The 21651-nt window shown below is 34.9% G+C and overlaps 1 protein-coding gene across 1 annotated transcript in view; it reads left to right on the plus strand.

Annotated features, from left to right (window-relative positions):
- LOC150084655 (legumain-like) overlaps positions 1 to 21651 on the plus strand; it is a 145289-nt gene that overhangs the window by 19314 nt on the left and 104324 nt on the right. Inside the window, exons 4-5 of the mRNA XM_090376533.1 lie at positions 14456 to 14541; positions 21102 to 21174. Of these exons, the coding sequence (XP_090232659.1) occupies positions 14456 to 14541; positions 21102 to 21174 (159 nt within the window). The remainder of the gene's footprint in view (positions 1 to 14455; positions 14542 to 21101; positions 21175 to 21651) is intronic.

Raw genomic sequence — 21651 nt, forward strand, 5'->3', positions numbered from 1 at the left:
TGCAGCATCAGCCAAAAAAAAAAAAAAAAAAAAAAAAATCGCACCATTCCCTCCAAATGCCTGTCCAGTTCCTCCTTAAATTTATTCAACCTATCAACTTCCACAACGACAGATGGAAGTTTGTTCCAGCAATTAACCACCCGCTGGCTAAAGGCAAATTTCCGCACATCTATTCTACATCTGTCTTTTCTTAATTGAATTTATGCCCCCTTAGGTTTGTAATCTGAACAAGTGGAAGGATCCCATCAGAATTCAGCGTGCTCAACCCATTCAAGGCCTTATACACCTCAATCAGATCACTACGCAGGTGCCTAGTCTCCAGCCACTGCAATTTGCAGAACTTAAGCCTCTCTTGGTAAGAGGATCCCTTCATTCCCCTCACCAATCTTGTTGCCCTTCTCTGTACACGCTCAAGTAAATCTACATCCTTCCTAAAATGAGGCCTCCAGACCTGTACGCAGTACTCAAGGTGTGGCCTGACTATTGCCTTATACAGAGGGACAATCACCTCCTTCTCCCTGCTAGCAAAATTCCTATATATCATTGACAAAACCCCATGACCTGCCCTGGCAGCCTGTCTGCATTGCTCAGAAAACTTCATATCTGACACAATTATATCTTCATATCTGCACAATTACTCCCAGGTCTTTTTCATTTTCTTACCACCTTAAGTGTAGTACCACACAGTTGGTACGTTTTGGTTGTGTTTGGGTACTATTTGTTACTATGAGGAGAACATTTTAATTCTTTTTTCTGTTACTGGTCCTAAAATGAAATGGCAATAGTTATGCTGTTCATAACTGTTACAGTAATATGAAATTTGTTACAGTTTGAAATTTGTTAAAGAAACATCTACTAAAAACAATTTTTTTTGTAATGGCTTCCATCATCAAAATGTGCCAGTGGTATTTATGATCTTCCATTAAGCACTGCTACTTTAGCAGTGAAATTGCTTTTGGAGTCTTTTACTTTCATTTCATTAAAGTACTTATTAATACATTAAGCAAATATTTTTGCTTGACATATTTAATAAGTAAAAAAAAAGTCCATAATATTTAATGGTTTTCATTGTGGGACAGCATTCTTTATCAAAGTGACCTATTGGGCTATTACATTTTATGTGCAAACCAACATGGAACTAAACACAAACGAAATCATGCATTTCATGATTGATTTGCGTTGAGTACCATGTTGTATTCAGTTTTATTTATTTATTTATTTTTTTATTCATCATGGTTATCTTAGGATATCCAGCATTAAAGTGGCATCACATAATTTTTCATGTGATGAAGCAAAAGATGTTCCTTTATTCTCTTGTACTTGGTACTACTGAAATTTTTGGGCAGCAGTATTTGCCCACATTTTTACAAACTATCCTTGCAAGAATTGAGTATTTTTATGTAAAAATAAAGAATAGATTCACCATAAAGAATTTTTATAGTGACTCTATTATGTTAAATAGGTTACAAATAAATCACCTTTCCACAGTACAATACAATATCTTCTATAATCATTAAGTATTTTTAATGTTCTGTTTTCAAAAAAGAAAGATTTACTAGAGAACACACACACACACACACACACACACACACACACACACACACACACACACACACACACACACACACACACACACACACACACACACACACGGGAGCACAGAAAAGCTCATGGGAACAAAGTTAAAGGTATTGACACTTCTTACTTGTGAGCATAAGATTAAGTAATTTCTTAAATTTTCTATCCAAAGCAATCCATGCACTGTATCAATTGATAAAGCATATGAAATGCTTTGGATAAAATTATTCATCATTGATATTTATTGTTATTTATTTATTTATTTATTTATTTATTGCATTAAGGGAAAGTTGCTGTTATGGATAAAAGGATGTTTGAATGGGAGAAAACAGAGAGTGGTAATCAGTGGACACTACTCATCATGGACAAATGTTATTAGTGGAGTCCCTCAGGGTTTGGTGTTGGGACCATTGTTTTCACACGTGCAATGTCCAAGTTTGTAGATGATACAAAGGTTGGCAGGGTTGTTAATGACAGTAACAACAATATGCTTCTGCCACAGGATCTGGAAAAGTTGGGCAGAAGGTCTGAGAGGTGGAAATTGAAGTTTAGCACTGAAAAATAAAAAGTAAAAAGTACTGCATATCAGCAGCAGTAACCCTAGAGTAACATACAGACTTTGTGGCACTACACTCAGGGTAGTGGAGAATGAAAAAGACCTGGGAGTAATCAGATAGGAAGTTTTCAGAGCAGTGCAGACAGGCTGCCAGAGCAGGTCATGGGCTCTTGTCAATGATATACAGGAACTTTGCTAGCAGGGATAAGGAGGTGATTATCCCTTTGTATAAGGCAATGGTCAGGCCACACTTTGAGTACTGCATACAGATCTGGAGGCCTCATTTTAGGAAGGATGTAGAGCTGCTGGAATGAGTACAGAGAAGGGTAAGGAGATTGATGAGGGGGAACAAAGGGATGCTCTTACCAAGAAAGGCTTAAGTTTTGCAAATTGCAGCATCTGGAGAATAAGCCCCTGCTTTGAATAGCATCTGGAGAATAAGGCTTTGAATGGTTTGAGCAAGCATCAGTGCTGATGGTTGATGGGATTCTTTCTCTTTGCTCAGATTACATACCTGAGGGGACATAAATTCAAATTGAGACAAGACAATTGCAGAATAGACATGTGGATATTTGCCTTTAGCCAGCAAGTGATGATTGCTGGAACAAACTTCCATCTGTCATTGTGAAAGTTGATAGATAGCTGAAATAAATTCAAGGAAGAACTGGACAAACTTTTGGAGCAAATGGATAGGTGATTGGGAAGTGAGGTGTTTTTTGTTTTTTTTTGGCTGATGCTGTATAATAGGCTTGCTTTCTTGCTACTAATGCTACTTTTATGTAGATATCACAATCTTGTTTAATTATTTAACTAGAAAACTAAAAATGCTATGCAGTCAAGCAAATTATGGCCAGCTCTGAGTATATTCCTGAATAGCTGTATGTGTATTTGGATGGGGGGGGATGGAAGAGCATGTGATATGAAATTATACATCAAAATAATTAATTGACAGGTCATGTTACAGTGGTTTTTTTTTCACTGGGCAGATATTGGAAAAGATATCTGCTCAGTGAAAAACAAATCTTGTCAGAAAACTCAACCTACTAACTGCATAGCAATTTCAGTTTCTAGTAATAATAAATTGGAATTGTTAAATATATAAAAAATAAAAAAAAAAAGCAACCTGTTTCACCAATACACTACTTGTAAATTGTGGATAAATTTGTTAAAGTTGTACTTACTCTAAGCTAAAATTGAAAAAAACAGATATTTGAGCAGATTCAGAAGATAAAATAAAAAATAATCTCTTTCACCAATGAATAAAATATATTCAAACATTGCACTGATTTTCTGTTTCATGCTTAGCCCAGATTAAAAATTAAAAATTTTACATTTTGTTTAGCATAGACTAAATGGTGGTCACACAAACTAACTATCCATCCTGATTGCAACAGTAGGATGCATAGGAATTTTATATATATGAGGTGTGATCAAAAAGTTCAGGATGGATCTCCTTTGAAGTGATCTTCTCTACACTGTATATGCTTGTGCATCTTCCGGAGACATTCCTGTTAGTTTTCTTTGAATTGCAAATAGTTCATGTGTTGCATTCAGAATAATTTCCTGAATCTTTGATATTTGAAGTTGAAGGGTGATTAGAGTGAGGATCATCTCTGATGGATAAGTGGCAATCATGAAACTTTGCAAACTGAAAAGTCTTTGAACAAAAAAACCCCACAATGTTAAAAACAGCTTTCAGAGAAGATAGCATCTTCTCTGAAAGCTATTTTTTATTGCTTTGTTCTGTTGCCTAACATGAATCAAAATTTGCAAATTCACTGTGCAGTAAAATAACTCATTTTAAAATGTGAAAAAACATATAAAACACCTTCGGTTCAATGCTAATTCAGACTGACTATATATATAAGGGTGATTCTTGTGTTACTATATCTAGATGATTTACCGAATATTGGTGACAAGTTGCTGCTTGCTATGATATTTTTTGAATGTGATCAGAATTTTTTGATGACATCTCATTTACATATTAATTATTCAGTTATAAATAGTGTTTCTATTTTTTGGTGATGGCACCTGAATTTTTAAAAATTGATTTCACAGATAAAAAAAAAGAAATAGATAAAACCCAAACAAATCACTACCCCATTCATATGTGTGGTATAAGTGGTTCCTATGGTTTATTGCATCTTATGTTTATAGAATTTATAATGGGTGGGGGGGGGGGAATTTAATATTTTTAGTGTCATGTAGAAATTCCAAGAGAAATATGAGCATTATGCAATAGCAAATCGTTATATTTAAATGCTGTAATAGCTCAATATGTATATTTCTGTTTTATGAACCGAGTGTAATTTTAAAATAAGCTAAGCTTCATTTATATATGTTGAGCGATGAAAATGTTTGCATTTGTTTCATCTAGGAAAAATTTGAAGGAAGACTGTTAAGTTGATAACATGCTCTGTTCTTGTAATTTTTGTTTATTACAAGAATTCTCTGTTCTTGTAATAAACACCTCAGTATGCCTCTTCTCCAAACACAGCAGTTTGCAGAACTGAAGCCTTTCCAAGAAACAGCATCCTTTTGTTCCCTCACTAATCTTGTTGCTCTTTTCTGCACCCATTCCAACAGACTACATCCTTCTTCAAATGAGGCATCTTGACCTGTATGTAGTACTCAAGGTGTGTCCTACCCATTGCCTTATACAATGGGATAACCTTGTCTTTATCTCTGCTGGCAAAATTCTTGAATATTATTGACAGAACTCCATGAATTGTCTATACTGATCAGAGAACTTCATATTTGACTGCACAGTTACCCCAGGTCCACTACCCTTAGTGTAGTACCACATAATTGGTACTTTAATTTGCGATTACTGATATCCATATGAAATGAGTTTGCATTTTTAACCGTGTATTTTTCAATATTAAACTTCAATTCCACTTCTCAGTTCATCAGCTTAATTTCTTTAGATCTTGTTGTGGTAACATACCCTGATTACTGTGGTTAACTACTGTCAACCTTTGTGACATCTGCAAATTTTGACATTAAGCTTGATATGCCTTCATCATTATTATTAATAAATATAGAAAACAACAATGGGCACCGCACTGAACCCTGTGGGACTCCACCATTAACATTAGTCCAAGAAGAGAGCAGTACCCATTGATAATCACTCTGCCTTCTCTCACTCAGCCAATCCTTTTATCTTCAGCAGTAACTTGACCCTAAGGTGATGCTGCTCTAATTTTTGCAGTAGTATTTTGTGTGGAACAATTTCAAAGTTTTCTGAAATCCAAGTATATGATATCAAAATTGTTTTTCTCATCTGGTTCCTTTATTACTGCACTGTAGTATCCGCTTAGATTGGTCATAAAAGATTGCCCCTTACCAAATCCTTTTTTATGTTTAGCTTCAACAGTTTCTTTTCCACTTTCCTTTTACTAACCCTAACACAGTCCATTTATTTGCTTGTTCTATAAGGATCCCCAACAGGTCTTGAAATTCCAATCTATTGCATGTTCCAGCAAATATTCTACCTCAATGACCTTGCATAGTCCCTTCAGTGCTGAATTGATTGACAAAGCTCTTATCATATACTTCCTTATTGCCTTGGCAGAATTTCAGACAATTTCAATTTTAATCCTAACTCGTGACTTTTTTTCAACATTGTTCTGTACTTGTTAATTAAATTCTCAGTCTCCTGCTCTTAATATCATTAATACCAATGGGTATAACATCACCTTTTGTGCCCTTAAAAGATAACTGCTCTACAACTCATCAACTTTAGCCCCTGGAAGAAATAGTTGTTGTTGTTTGGTTTTTAGGAGCATTAGCAACTAAGGCCATATTGCTCCGGGATATGTGGTGGTCATTCCCTGACCTTTCCGCATCCTCCATATTTGGTGGCGACGGGCTCGAACCCCGGTCTAATCAAGAAGCGTGTGCTATGCACTGCTGCTCCTTCCCACCTGGCTACGGAGGCGCCTCTGGAAGAAATACTGCAGTAGGTAGTCAAAGAGAGCAGATGTGTTTTAAGTTGGCTCTTGCAGCTTAATGGAAAGAGATTAACATCAGGTGTCTGGTAGACAAAATTTTTGTTTAAAATTATTTAATTTCTTCAATTTTTAAATCTTATTTCACTAATTTTGCGAAATTAACTTCTACAATATTTTGTGAATTTAATTCCCAACTTTTCTAAAGTATTTCTGCTAAGTTAAATTCTTTCCTGTAACTTATTTTTAATAGCTTAATTTTAACTTCACTAGTGGATAAAGTTTTGGTAACAGTTTAATTTCTGTAATATTTTATTAATTTAAATTCTGTAATATATTGTAAATTTTAATTTTTGTAATTTTTCTTATGTTCAAATTTTATCTAAATTTTTTTTTTACAAGATCCACTTTCTATACATCATCCAAGGACATTATGACCGGACAGAAATGCCTGTGGGCAGTTCTGGTGTGAGTCAAGAGTTTGTCGCTTGTATAGCCTGTGGCATGCATTCAGAGGTCGGTCTAGTAGACAAACAAGCTCAGCTGATGATTCTTTTCTTTGCACCCGATATAAAGAGTGCAACAATCTCAAATTAAAACTTAGTGCATTACTAGAAGAATTTGATTTACTGAAGAAATGGGTGCTTGCCTTAGAAATGGAGCTCATCAGGGACTCAATATCTCGTGTCCCACCAAGTGATGCACCTATATACAGTTATCAGAGCAGAATAAAAAAGTGCATAATGCTCTGGTTGAGGAGATTTAGTTTTCTTGGGCAATTTGATTGTCAGGGAAATGGATAACATTTTTTGTAATAAAGGTAGGTAGACCAGGACCAGAGGTGTTTTTGACAGGAGCAGCAATTGATGATGTTACCAACAGATTCAGATTTTAAGGAGTGTAAAGCGAGCATATTATTCATGTGGTGACTAATGATATTAAACAAACATGACCTGACAATTTGTTGGATAAATATAGGACCATGCTGAAAAAAAAGCAGAGAGCCAAGTCAGTACGTGTATGTGTCTGAAGTTCTGCCCAGATGCGATAAGAGGGATTATATGCTCCTTGTGGATTAACTGAAGCCTTGAGGGAGTCTGCAAGGCTCCAGGGAGGGGGATATTTTTATCAGTGTGGCCTACACTTGTAAGTAGAAGGAATTTATTTTGTAGAGATGATATTCATTTGAACAAAGGGTAGTGCAAGACTTTTTGCCAGTAACATTGAGGATATCTTAAGGGTTCGGGGAAACTGCTAGTTGGGAGGAGGGTGGGGAGAAGGGTAATGTAGACATGTGTTCATCTGATAATATGGGCCAAAGTAATGCTTTGCACACACATCTCAAGGGTTCAGGGAAGTTGCATGTTCACGGGTTGAGGGGTCTTGACATGCATTCATCTGATAATATGGGTCAAAGTAATGCTTTGCACACATCTCAAGAACTCCTGTTTGTTGCTGCAAGAGCTGGTGTTCGCAAGATTTTCTGAGGACAGCAATATTTCAAATGAGCTGGCAGATAAAGCTAGGGAAGCAAGCTTAAATAGTTTCAAGGGATGTCTCAGGGTAGTAAACTATAGCAAAATACTGTCTTAATGGTGTCTACAGAATGTTAGGAGTGTTGTCAACAAATTGCATGAATTTGAACTCCTGGTTAGGTCAACTAATGCTGATGTAATAGGACACAAAAATGCATTCCACTATGGTGAGTATAATGTATTTAGGAAGTATAGGGAAGATAAAAGAGAAGGTGTGTCATGCTTCTTATCAAAAGCAGCCTGAGTGTGAAAAGAGCTTTTGCTGAGTCAGAATTTACTTCTGCCAGCATAGAATATGTGTGGTGTGAATTAGTTGGAAGCAAAGGTATAATGAGAGTGGGAGTAATATACAGACCAGAAGACTGTGAAGGATATGACGAGAGTTTCTACAGACAAATGGAATGGGCAAGCAAGTGTGAATGTCTTATGGGTGACTTCAATCTGCCTCTAATTGATTGGAATAAGTGGGATGGAAACTCACCATGTGGAACAAAATTTTTAGATAAATTATATTATTATTTGTACCAGTATGTTAGAGAAAAACTAGGGGTAAGAATATTCTTGACCTCATCATTACTCATGAATCAAATGACATCACAGGGCCTAAAGTATGGGAACCATTGGTATTGATTATACAGTCTTCAATTGGATGATAAAGATATTGTAGTAGTTAAAGGCACAGGTTTTAATTTCAAAAAAGGGGACTATGGCAGTTTAAGGTGCATCTATTAATTGGGTGGATTATAGTGGGAGGGTGAATATATTAGTATTGAATTGTCAATTACTGGAACAAGTTGCTTCTGCAGGTAGTTGAGGTTGACAGTTGAAGAAATTCAAAGGTCAACTGGATAGTTGCCTACATGAGGAGGGAAGCACATAATTTGTATTTTCTTATCTGCTTTTTTTCTCTTTTTCTTTTTTTTTTTTTTGCTAGTGCAGCAAAAGCTTGTGGCTTTCTTGCACTATATGGCTAATGCGAGTTCCCTGATCCTATTCTGTCTGTCCTTTTTGTACAATATATTTCCAATTTTCCTGACCATTGAGTATAACTATAGATAGTTTTTCTGTGGGACCAGCTCAGCTTTCTGCTGTGGTGGATGATATTGTAATGCTCTTGCTGTGGGCTTTAGTGCTGAGTGCTTGATGGGGTCCCTCTCTTTTAATCAAAACACTACATTTGCACTAGCCTCATGCTCTTTGTAACTAGGACATATAAAGGCAACCTTTATGGCTATATATTGTGTTCTACAAAAGGTTGCTTTGCAAAGAGGAAACAAGTAACACACATAATATAATTTTGATTTGCAGGAGAACTGCCCTTGGAAGTTCTCTCCTGAACCAAAGCATTCCCACTACTTTCATTCCTATTGCTTTTAGGTATGAGTTTAGTCTAAATTTAATTTAAAAACAACACAAAAAACTAAGATGTGAAAATAATAATGGTACACTAATCCTGCTTATTTGACAGCCGTACAAAATATGCTTTTAGATTACATTACATACCACATGATGCAATTACGTTATAAAATCTTGTTTGTATTGCAATAAAGTTATAGTTTAGGGATCCAACAAAAACAATTTGATGTTGATTACACTCCTACAGAATGGCCTGTATCATTCTTGTATCCGTACCATAATAATGGTGGCAGAATTTGAATGATACGGAGGCGCCTCTGTAGCCGTGTGGGCAGGAGCAGCGGTGCATAGCACACGCTTCTTGATTAGACTGGAGTTCGAGCCCATGACCACCAAACACGGAGGATTTGGAAAGGTCAGGGAATGACCACTGCATATCCCAGGAGCAATATGGCCTTAGTTGCTAATGCTCATAAAAACCAAATAACAAACAATTTGAATGATACAAGACAGTAGCTGCAGAAATCGACTTTGGTTTTTTAGCATCGAGTCTCTCCCCTTCAGGTACAAATTCCTTGTGGATCACACCATTTGTCGAAAAATTTGATCCTGGACTTCTTTAATAAAACTTTTTTGGGCTATAGTCTTGATCCTTGTAAGTATTGAAACATCTACACTCATCTTCAGTGACGATACAGTCGAAGAAATTAGGGTTGCCTTGACAAGCCTGAATGAAGTCTTCACTTGATACTCTTCGTTGCTTCTGTGAAGCTGTGTGACATAAATTTCGCACAGATTCCTTTTCCCTAAATATTCATGCAGAATTTTCGGAATCGTCTTGTTATTCATATCCAATTCATCAGCCATCATTCTGAGGGTCAAACAATGATCTCTTGCCACAATTTTCCAAACTTTTGTAACTCTGTCATTTTGAGAGGTTGATGGATGCCCTCTTCTTGGGTCATTGTGAATATCTTTGTGTCTATCTTTGACCTGGTTATAGATAGTTTTTAACATATCGTACATTTTTGTTACAAATTTTCCTATGTAAAGAAAAATTTGATATTCGGTCATTGCAAAATTGTGACATGGATCTTTAACACAACTAATGAAACTGGTTATCTACTTGCAACCTGTCAGTGTACCGAGGGGAAGAGAGAGAGAGAGAGAATATAAATATTCTCTCTTCCTCAGGAAAGATTAACTGTCACATTTTTGTACAAATCAACTACTATTAAATATCCTTGTCATTTTATAATCAATGAACTATTGATGATATTCATTGATTGATTCATTCATTACTATATTTTTTTTAGTAGGTTGTGTCTCTTTTAATCTTTCTACTAAAATTAAAGTATAATTGGGAAATTTTCAAATTACACCAATGTCATGAGTACACTTTTTCACAGAAAAGTTATCCAGTGATAAACAGTAAAAAATAGTTTATTTAACATTGGAACTTATGTGGTGTGAACCTTCACCCAGAATAGCTAAATATAAAACATTTCATTTAGGAATATTTGGAAAAATACTTATCTTCTAATGACTCCTGTAAGGATTCTATTTCTGGAGTTTATGCATTAGTATCCTTTCTCATGACTTTTTCCCTTTTTTTTTTTTTTTTTTTTTTTTCTTGTTGTTGTAGACAGAAAGTGGCCCGGTACAATTTTATGAAGTCTTAATTTTTGCTGACAGTGATTTGTGAATCAAATTGGAATTTATTTTCTCTTCCAAATGCTGGTGGTGTTGGTGGTGGTTGTTGCTGTTGTATGGTTTTAGGCACATCCGTGACTTAGGCCGTATTGTGCTGTTTCCCATAGAATGAAGTCATTTTATTACATTGTAGACAGCCAAATATATGCTCAGGACATAGAAATTGTATCAATCAGGAGTGGATAAAATAATGGGAAAAACACTAGCCAACACAATTTTTACCTCCAAGAACTTAAATGCTGTTTTTAACCAATTTTTATGCATAGATTTCGAAAATTATCATGATAGTTTCACATCATGTCACAGTTATTAAATATAGAGGGAGTTACGTTTTACCAAAATTTGCAAATTTCGCATAATCTAGCCGGTAATGTATGACATACTGATTTATTTTAAAGATATAAGCTAATTCTCTTAATTTTAGCAATCAATTCTGGCCTCGAATCAGAATAATCAGACTTCTACCTATGATTCTTAGGTTCAAATTCGGATGCAACAATTTACAATTTGAAGAGAGCACACCGTGTTTTTGGTGAGGATTTTTGTAGGCTGTTCCAAGGTTTTCAAAATATTAACTGATCATGACATGTTCTCAGGGTTGTAAATCTATCCTCCAAACATAAACAGCCCCTTGAGAGTAGGAGGGTGCGGCCCATAACCCTTGCAGTAGGAAAGTTTTTGAAATATTTTGCTACGGAGGACAGTGTGTGTTTTTGCAAAGGAATTATTGGACTTCTGAAAGAACTGGGTGTCTTGCATAAGTTAGATGAATGGCATTTATTCATAGATGCCTCAAAATGAAATTTAAAAACAGTTTGCTTCATAATGGCAACGAATATCCATCATTTCCTGTGATTCATTCAGTTGAACTTAAAGAAAGTCAAGAACGCATGGTCTAAGGTTCTACATGCTATAAAATACCAGGATTATGATTGGAACATATGCAGTGATCTTAAGGTTATTGATTTGCATGGGGGGTTTCACAAAATGTTGTTTTTTGTGTTTGTGGGACAGCCGTGCAACAGAAGAACATTGTTGTGCAACATTGGGACTAGTGGGCCGAGTTCATACCAGGACAATGTAATGTAAAATATATTACTTTAGTGCAATCAAACAAGGTTCTTCTTCCACCCCTGCACATCAAACTTGGATTGATGAAAAATTTCGTGAAGGGACTAGATAAAGAAGGTAATGGATTTGCATACTCGAGAAGTGTTTCCTAATTTAACATATGCCAAACTTAAGGAAGGAATTTTCATAGGACTCCCAATTAGGAAACTCCTGAAATACGATGTGTTTGAAGCCTAGTTAAAGGAGATTGAATTGGCAGTTTGGCGATCATTTAAAGCAGTAGTACACATGGTTTTTTTGGATAATAGGAAAGAAGAAAAGGCTAAGGTGAAGAAAATTATGAAATGTTGGTGTCTAATTTACTAGAGTGCTATAAAAACATAGGCTGTTGAATATCATTGAAAATTAATTTTCTCCATTCCCATCTTGAATTTTTCTCCTAAAATCTGGGAGATGTGAGTGATGAACAAGGGGAGCGGTTTCATATTTCCGTGATGGAAAAGTGGTACCAAGATCACTGGGATCTTGTGATGATGGGGGATTACTGCTGGTTTACAAGAGAAAATCTCTTAGTAGCAAACATTTTTAAGGACAATTACAGGTATGCTGATTGTATATTATTGAAATATAACTACTTCACTATGATTTATGATATTTTTTCTGAAGTTAAATGAGTTTTAGAGAACGTATAATATTTTTTTACATTTGTTTTACAAACTTGAAAGGCTCTTCCGTAGCCAGGTGGGAAGGAGCACCAGTGCGTAGCACACGCTTCTTGATTAGACCGGGGTTCGAGCCCTTCACCACCAAATACGGAGTATGCGGAAAGGTCAGGGAATGACCACCGCACCGGAGCAATATGGCCTTAGTTGCTAATGCTCCTAAAAACCAAATACAACAACAAACTTGAATTAGGAAACTCCTGAAAGATGTTTAATGTTAAAATAAAGGGATATATACATCTAAATGAATTTAGATGTATATATACCTTTATTTTAACATTAAAAGTTGGTAGATCTTTTGATGTACACATGATAGACTTTTTATGGTGATTTTTGGAATCAGCATGTTTATTTCCTCCAAAATTACATATTTTCATTGCTGAGGTATGACAAAAATACTTTTTGTTGGCTAGTGTAATCAGATGGGTATAACATAATTTAATTTTCATCTTACTGCTACAAAATAATCTAATGGAATATAGTAAAATGTTAGTATATAGTGAAAACACCATAGCTGCTGACTCTGGATATATGATGGAGAATTCATCTTTTTTTCACTTGATTTGACATTTTTCTGTCTCACAATTGTAATATAGCTGGCAAAAAAGAGTTTCAGTGTCTTTTTGCAAAAACTCAGATTTTTCTTGGTCTTTTTCTATTCACAAAAAAATAATAAAGCTACATTAAAATTGGATTTTTTTTTAAATTTTGCAAAAATTTGCTTATTTTTGTTAAGTGAATTGGCCATCAAGTGTACTGTAGTAGTCTACATTGCAAAATAGAAACACAGGATAATAGCATTGTTCTTGTTAGTATTTGTGTAATGAGAAGCTAATTAACATTATCTTTCAGTAAAATGCCAAAGAAATATATGACAATTTCTGAAGACACGTATGCAAGATTTTCTAGGTATTGTAAAAAATCTGAAAATGGTAACAGTTTGCCTTGTACCATACATAGATGTGATATTTCAATTTCAGGCAGTAGGAAATACAGTTTAATCAGACATTTGCAAACAAATAAGTTTAATGACAGCATGCAGTGCATAGAAAGAAATACAAATATAGATAGTGCATTTCGTGGTGATAACAATGTCATATGCCCTGAATGGTTATTTGGATCTTTTGTCGTAGAACATAATCTTCTGAGTTTTTGCTGAACATATTTCTGAACAACAGGCAAAACAACAGGCATTGTTAGTGAAATTGCATGGATAGGAAAAGAAGAGGTAATGATGATTCTGAAAAAGGCCTATTTTCAGTTGCTACAAATGGCAGTAATCAAAATGATTCCATGCTGTATCCCATTAGTGACTTAACACCCATCCTGCAAAGCCTGATGGTGGCCTACAGCCTATCTTGCAAATATAGGCCATTTTTTACAGGTATCATGTCAGTGGTCCTGGTCATGATAGGCTCCTCCCATGACAGAAGTTACAGTTTATTAAATAATGAATTCAGTAATCCTTTGTTGTCTGCCTTGATAGTGCTTGATCATATGTGATGATTGAGTACCTTCTTGAGACCAATGGTTCCAACAATGTCCAACTATTTTGCATTGGAGTTCACATGTGTGTCGTAAAGCAACTACACCATCTAATTTTGCACAGCCCATCAGTGTGATTACACGGACTTGTCCATATATACCACATGCTTGTGTTGAAAATATAATCATTTGTATTTATTACTGTCTTGCATACATTTGCTGATTTGGATGCAAATCCATCCACTAGTTAGGACAATTTCCATGTCACAGAGTATATATTTAGCACATTACTGATGTGTTGCATTTTCTGCTTTACTTCAAATATCACCAGAGTTCTTTTTTTTTTAGGATAGCATAATTATTCTGCAGTCGCTCTATTGCATCTAATGCAATATTATAATTTGAAATATATGTTTTTTGATATTTTCTTTACTGGCTGTGTATATATTTCCTACTGTTTTATCAGCAAATTAAAACTATATTTTTCAGGATGTGACTCCAGAGAACTTCTTGAACATCCTTCAAGGAAATTCATCTGTAATGCAGAACATTGGCACTGGCAAAGTTATCAAAAGGTAATTTCAGTATTCTCTCTCTCTCTCTCTCTCTGACTCACTCATGCGTACACACACACACACACACACACACAACAGAAAGAAGATGCAAAGCACCTTTCAAACAGTGTGTAAATCAACACACACACACGCACATGATGATAGTGGCTGTCTCCCACTGTGATAAGAATGCAAACACGTCTCCTAGGAGAAACTTGGTCTGATTCTAGTTACAGCTTGGATTATGTTACTGGGGAATATCATTGATAGCATATTAGCTGTATTAAAATCTGTTATGTGTAGTGACATCTAATAGAGAAATATTGTCACAATTGTGACCAAGGCCATTATGCATTATAAACACTAGTGGTGGTAAAGTAGGGATCAAGAAATGTGGTTTAGAGAAATTCAATTGATGTTATCTCTCACTTAATGAACAGGATAAGTAATGCCTTCCCAGTTCTGCAGGTGACTTCCAAATCATATCTGTCTATCATTTGCATTTTGTATTACCCCACCAGGATTCTTAAAACCTATAATATAGAATATACTAACATTCAGGCAAATCCCTATGTACTCTGTAATAAAAATCATATAGCAAATCAATACAAAAGTGGCATAATATATTTGTCTTATACAGCAATATTCATAATTTGTTGTGTATATTGATGAGATGGGTTGAAAGTCGAACAATATGATGATCGAACACTCTGATGGCATCTGCATTACCTGATCATGATACTGGTAAATTTCCTATATCAAACTAATAAACCAGAATAACAAATACATTCTATTGACTGTAATACAGAAAATGCCTGGATGTCATGAATAAAGTTATATGACATCCAGGCATTTATAAAGTTAAAGGATTGCCAGCACACCTTAGTAGCAGTAATCCCTTAAGCATGGTAGAGAATTTTATAATGCTTTTTTGCATGTTTGCATAATTGCAACCACTAATCAGGTATACAGATATGTAAACTCTTATGGACATATCATTGTGATAAAATAAATGAATATTCATTTATAAGTTGTTAGTTCTCATTAATGAAGTTGATGGTGGGCTGTACTTTTTGTGGCAGCATATGAGCTTATTTGTATGCTGCCATAAGCAGCATGTGTAGACCAGTGTCCACATATACTATTGATCTCAACCAGCCCTTAGAATCCGGAATTAACATTTAAAAAATTAGACAGACTATGCATTGCAAAAGATGACTGACAAAGAGAAACTATGTATTCCAAAGGCAGTGATATGTTTATTTATTTCTACTAACGAAATTGAATTGTTTTTTTAATTTATTTATTTATCATTATTATTTCTTAATTACAAAATCCACATAAAGGTGTATGAATTTCAAGTATTGTACTTTGTTACGAAATTATATTACAGCAATTATGTGGAACGGTAATGCTCAATATCTGAGGAAGAAGAAAAACAGTGAAAGTAAATGAACACTGAACCTATAAATAAAAAATGCAAAAAATGTGCAGACTTGACAGGTGACATTATGATAAGGCATAATGCAGATTGCAACAGATTAGTTAGTGATAACACAACTCTGCATGTAGAAATTTCCAAAATTCATAGATAAATGCAGATGAAAAAAATATTAAATGTAGTCAACCTTGAATTTTGGTGGTTATATATATTACAGCATTATTAATATCAGGACTTTTATCATTTGCCACAACTAATAAGTAGCAGCAAATGATGCAAGAATGCAAGCTTATATAGCTTCAGCCAAAAATAACAAAAAGAATAAAAAATAAAAAACACTTCCCAAATTTGTTTAGTTTCTTAAATTTATTCAAACTACCTGCTTCCATATCACCAGGTAGAAGTTTGTTCCAACATTCTGTTACCTGCTTGCTGAAAGCAAATTTCTGTTCTGTTCTGCAACCATCCTTCCTCAATTTAAATTTATGTCCACTCGTGTGTGTGTTTGATCTGAGCAAGAGGAATGATGTCATTAACATTTAACATACTCAATCCATTGTAAGTCTTCAACACCTCAAAAAGAGTACTCTTTTGTTCTCTTCACTAATCTTGTTGGCCTCCTCTGCACCCATTCCCACAGATCCATATTCTAAAGTGAGGCTTTCAGGCCTGTATGTAGTATTCAAGATGTGGCTGAAACATTGTCTTATACAACACGATAAGCACTTCCTTATTCCTATTGGCAAAATTTCTGACAAAACCCCATGTCTAGCGGCCTATCTACACTGTTCGGAGAGATTCATGTCAGATTGCATAATTATTCCCAGGTCTTTTTCATTCTCCACTACTCTAAATATCCACTAAATAACATATCCACTATCCTGAGTTTGATGCCACACTCAGCATAGTGGACATGTTATTCTGTGATTACTGCTATCCATATGCAGTACCTTGCATTTGTCAATGTTAAACTTCAGTCTCCACTTCTCAGCCCATTTGCCTAATTTTTCTTGTTTTTTTGCAGTAGCTTACACTGCAAAAATTAGCAGGGTGGTCAATTACTGTAATTAACCACCCTGCTAACCTCCCTGTCATCTCCAAACTACTTGCCTTAGACATTAAGCTTTATATGCCTTCATCAGTATCATTTATTAATGATACTGATGAAGTATAGAAAGCTACAATAGGCCAGCATTGAACCCTGGGAGACTCCAGTAATAATATTAATCCTAGAACAGCAGTGCTATTTGATAACTACTTTGTGTGTTTTCTCACTCAGCCACCCCTTTTATCCATAGCAGTAATGTGACTCTAATGCTGCACTGCTCCAATTTGTACAAGAGTCTTTTATGTGCAAGAGTATCAAAAGCTTTTTAGAAATCTAAGTGTGTGATGTCAAAATTATTTTTTTGCATCCAATTTCTAAGTTACTGCATCAAGTATCCAGTGATATTGGTCAGACAAGTCCATCCCTTAACAAATCCATGCTATGACTGCCATATAACTGCATTCTTGCATAACTAGTCCTGTATATTACTTCTTTAATCAGTGACTCCATTATTTTTCCTGGAACAGAAATCAAGCTTAGAGGTAATTACTCACTTCACCCTTTGATTTCCCCCTTTTATGAATTAGGGATCTATTTGCACATCTCATGTCCATAGTGACCTCCCTTGAATCCAGGAATGCTCTCATAATCATGGCTAAAGGTTTGCTTACCTTTTTCTCTGCTTCCTTTAATATAACTGAATAGATCTCATCCACTCCAGGTGCCTTTTTTATGTTTAGCTACAATTTCTCTTCCACTTTCTTCTCAGTTATCACAAAATCATTTAGCTCAATGTAATTTGATTATAGTCTCATTCTCATCCCTAAAAATTCCTCATATCTCATTCCTTGTTATACTATCTTATATATTTGTAAACATTACAAATTTCTTATTAAAATGAAAAAAAAAATTTTCTGAACATTTTAGTTATTATTTATTTTTGAGATGTGATATTTATAAGGGTGGAATAAAAAGTGTATTGAATGGCTATGAAAAAATGCATGCAGCCTTGAAAAGGTTTTATCGAACTGTTTAGGTCCTTTTATACTCACAAGATAGTTGCTGTCATTTGGTCTCCTGTGCCACCAGTTATCTTTTCATTCAGAAAGAGGAAAATATACATGGAGCTACGTGAACAAGGTTTTCGAATGTCTGGGTGACAGATATCACAGTTGTGGATTTGTATGTTGGTGCAATACTCTGGTGGAAAAGGACACCACCACCATGCAATTCCTTTAAACAGAAATACTCAATAATAGCCCAGAGTTCAGATTTCTCCCTTTATACTTTTAGCAGATGTAGCTTACAAAATTCCTGGGGGGGAGAAAAAAAAATGTATATAGTTACACAAGGATGCATTTATCGAATTGATAATGCTTATAGATAAAATTTCAGAATTGTCTTATCAATACAATAGTCCATTCTGTGGACTATTTAAATCATCAATGTATGTGCACGTCTGTGCAAGCAGTGTAGATTGGTCAAATGACCTGAACGTTTAAAGAAATAGCTTAAAGATAATCACTGTTTTGAAAAAGTGCTACCATTAAGAATTTGCTCCAGTAAACATATTAAAACAGATTTCACTATATCTGCATATATAGTGTCATATCAAAAAACTTTATTAGTATTAGCCATAAGTGCAAAGAAGCTGAAACTTTTGCTGCATCATAAAATGGGGGAGAGAGAGAGAGAGAGAGAGAGAGTGCTGCTTTTTCCTCTTTTCCAGTAGGTGCTAATTCAGCAGATTTTTGAATTTTTCAAAACCATTGGCCTTGACTCCTTTTAGTCCAACTTCACACATTTGGTGAAGTTGGACTAAAAATGGTAGAGGAAGAAAGTGAGAGATTTGAAATTTATAATATTGTCAATCATGAAGTTTTCCGAGAAGTGTGGACAGGCAAAGGAAGGCCTATGGTGACCTATCGATTTATTGGCCATTTGGCTGTAGAGATAGGGTGGTCATAATATCTTTGTATAAGGCAATTATAAGACTGCATTTGGAATACTGTCCGTGTATGGAAATTGCACCTAAAAAAAGACATTGAGCTTCTTGAAGGACAGTGCAAATGGGGAATGCCTGGTGAGATCAGAAAAAAGGTGCCCATGTGAGGAAAGATTTTGAATATGTGTGCTGCTGAGCTTGGAAACTGGATACTTTAGATAAGATTTGAATGAGGTGTCTAAGGCTGTGAGGGTAGAAATTAAAATGAACGAGGATAATTTCACTGTTATAAATGATTCCATAACTAAGTGCCATAAGTTCAAATTGCAGGGATGAGGGGGTTTAGACTGGATTGCAGGAAGTTTTCTTTTAGCCAGCAATTGTTAATTTTTATAAGTTGCCACTGTAGGTAGTTGAGGCTGACAGATTGGGGAAATTCAAATCTCAGCTGGATAGATACCTACATTTTGAGAGAATCAAATAGCTGGTTTATTATTATTTTTTTGGTGTAATAGTAATACTACATATCGATTGTTTAGTGTAAAACAACATTAACTACAAAATTGCATTTTTGTTTTAAAACAACTTTAGTTTTACTTACAAATAATAATGCATATCATGTCACACAACTGTAGCTCTCTAGTACTTTACAAGTTAGCTTAGTCTATAAGCACGTTTTTGGTAATCCAAGAAAATATCAAATGACTTTTTCTTAGTTAATTACAAAAACATTTATTACAAAATGATTTTGTAGTTAATGTTGTTTGATCCTTGATATACAAGCAAATATTTGATAAATCATTGATAGTATACCATGGGGCTGCCTTACTGCCTGTCCACGCTGCATAGAGATTTTTAATCTGTCATAAATCCCAACACACACATACACCCCCCCCCTCTCTCTCAGTGTACTGTAAATAACAGAAGAGAAGCCTCCATTGAGGGACCAAATGGCAAATTGCATTTAGTGCCACTTGATTGTTTTATGAAATATTATCAATGAGCATGAAGGGGGAAGCAGTTTGTCGAAGTTTTCATAGGCTCTTCTATATTAGTAAAGTAGACCTTTTGCTAATAAAGAGTCTCTGAAAACTTCATTGGCAAACTACTTGCCAGTGAAGTTGTATGCTCATTGGAAGTGGTCCATAAAATAATCAAATCAAGTGCTCTTGATTGCAGTTCAGTTTTAATCTAACATCTTAATAAAACTTACTTCCAGTTAGGTTAGATAAATAAATAAATAGATAATGGGATAAAGTATTTATTTTCAATTTATGGCTAAAAGAAGGCATTGTGTTTGCTTGACAGTGTAGTGTTTCATGAAACAATCAAGTGCCATTGTTCGAAGTTTGCACTATTGCTGGAGCTAACCAAGTGACATGCCACACATTGTTTCCTCAAGAAACCTCTCTGTATTATGATGGTTCTTCCTCAAGGATAGGGCTAGCTATTTAGGTTTCTGAATTTTCTTGTAGGAAATGGAAGATATAGGTCTGGCATTATAGGGGTTGTAGGTTGTTATAAGTCTGGAATATTCTCTTATAAGTAAATGGATAAAGAGGTGTGTGTGTGTGTGTGTGTGTGTGTTATATTGCCAAAGTAATCAGACAATGAACCATACTCACTATATATGTCTCAGGAATAGGTATAGAAGCTACTCCATTCGTGCTTGAAGTAAGCAGATCAATGAAATACAATAAATGTTTACTAAAATGTAATATGAAAGTCTTTAAAGTAGATTATAAGTTTCTTGTAGCAATTGCCTTGTTATCATTTGAGATTTGTGATAGTTAAAAACCTCTTGTGTCAAAATTGATGAATTTATAATTAAGGTTAAACCTGTTTATTTTATGACACCAGCCTTCAGACCATAAAACTGTAAAGAATAATATTAAGGTTCTTAAAAACAATTCTAAAAATGTGAAGGAAATAAATTGGGATAAACCAATACCTTAAGGAATGTGCATAACTTTGCATTTTTAATGGTAAAGAATACAATCAGGTAAAATGTCATAAAATAAACAGGTCTTACCTTAATTATAAATTGTAATTGTTACCTGAATTATTTCTTATCTAATAATTTTAAACCATACAGGTTTATTATTTTATATTTGCCAGTTTTTTAAATTTACCTTACTTTTATTTAGTGGACCTAATGATCATGTCTTTGTTTACTTTGCTGATCACGGAGCACCTGGACTAATTGCTTTCCCTGATTCTGTGAGCATTTTTCTGATGATTCACACACACACACACACACCTCCCTATTCAATTTCACTAGGCATTTGAAGATAATGTACATAATTTATAGAATACTATGGTATTGTTGGTGTTTATTCTGTACCTTTTGTAAGTAAAAATAATTTCCTTATTGTTATTATCTATGTTAACTCAAATTATGTACAGGTAATTGAAAAGTATCTAAGAAAATTAATCTTAGATCAATGGACACAGTGAATATGCAACCATTATCTATTCTGACACTGTGGAAAGCCTTGCAGACAGTATGGCTGCAGATCCTTATTGGTGTCTTCAAACGTCTAATGGAGTCGATGCTTAGGTGAATAGCAACTGTTATCTGTGGGAATGGTGGCCCAACATGGTATATAGGTTGTGATCACCCACATAAGTGATCACTGAGTGTATGTATATATATGTTGTTTTCATCCTTTCAGTCGCAGCTGACTTTTGGAGACT

This window comes from Mastigoproctus giganteus, chromosome 6, assembly GCF_048544385.1.
Source record: "Mastigoproctus giganteus isolate SK-2022 chromosome 6, ASM4854438v1, whole genome shotgun sequence".
Taxonomy (NCBI): Eukaryota; Metazoa; Arthropoda; class Arachnida; order Uropygi; family Thelyphonidae; genus Mastigoproctus; species Mastigoproctus giganteus.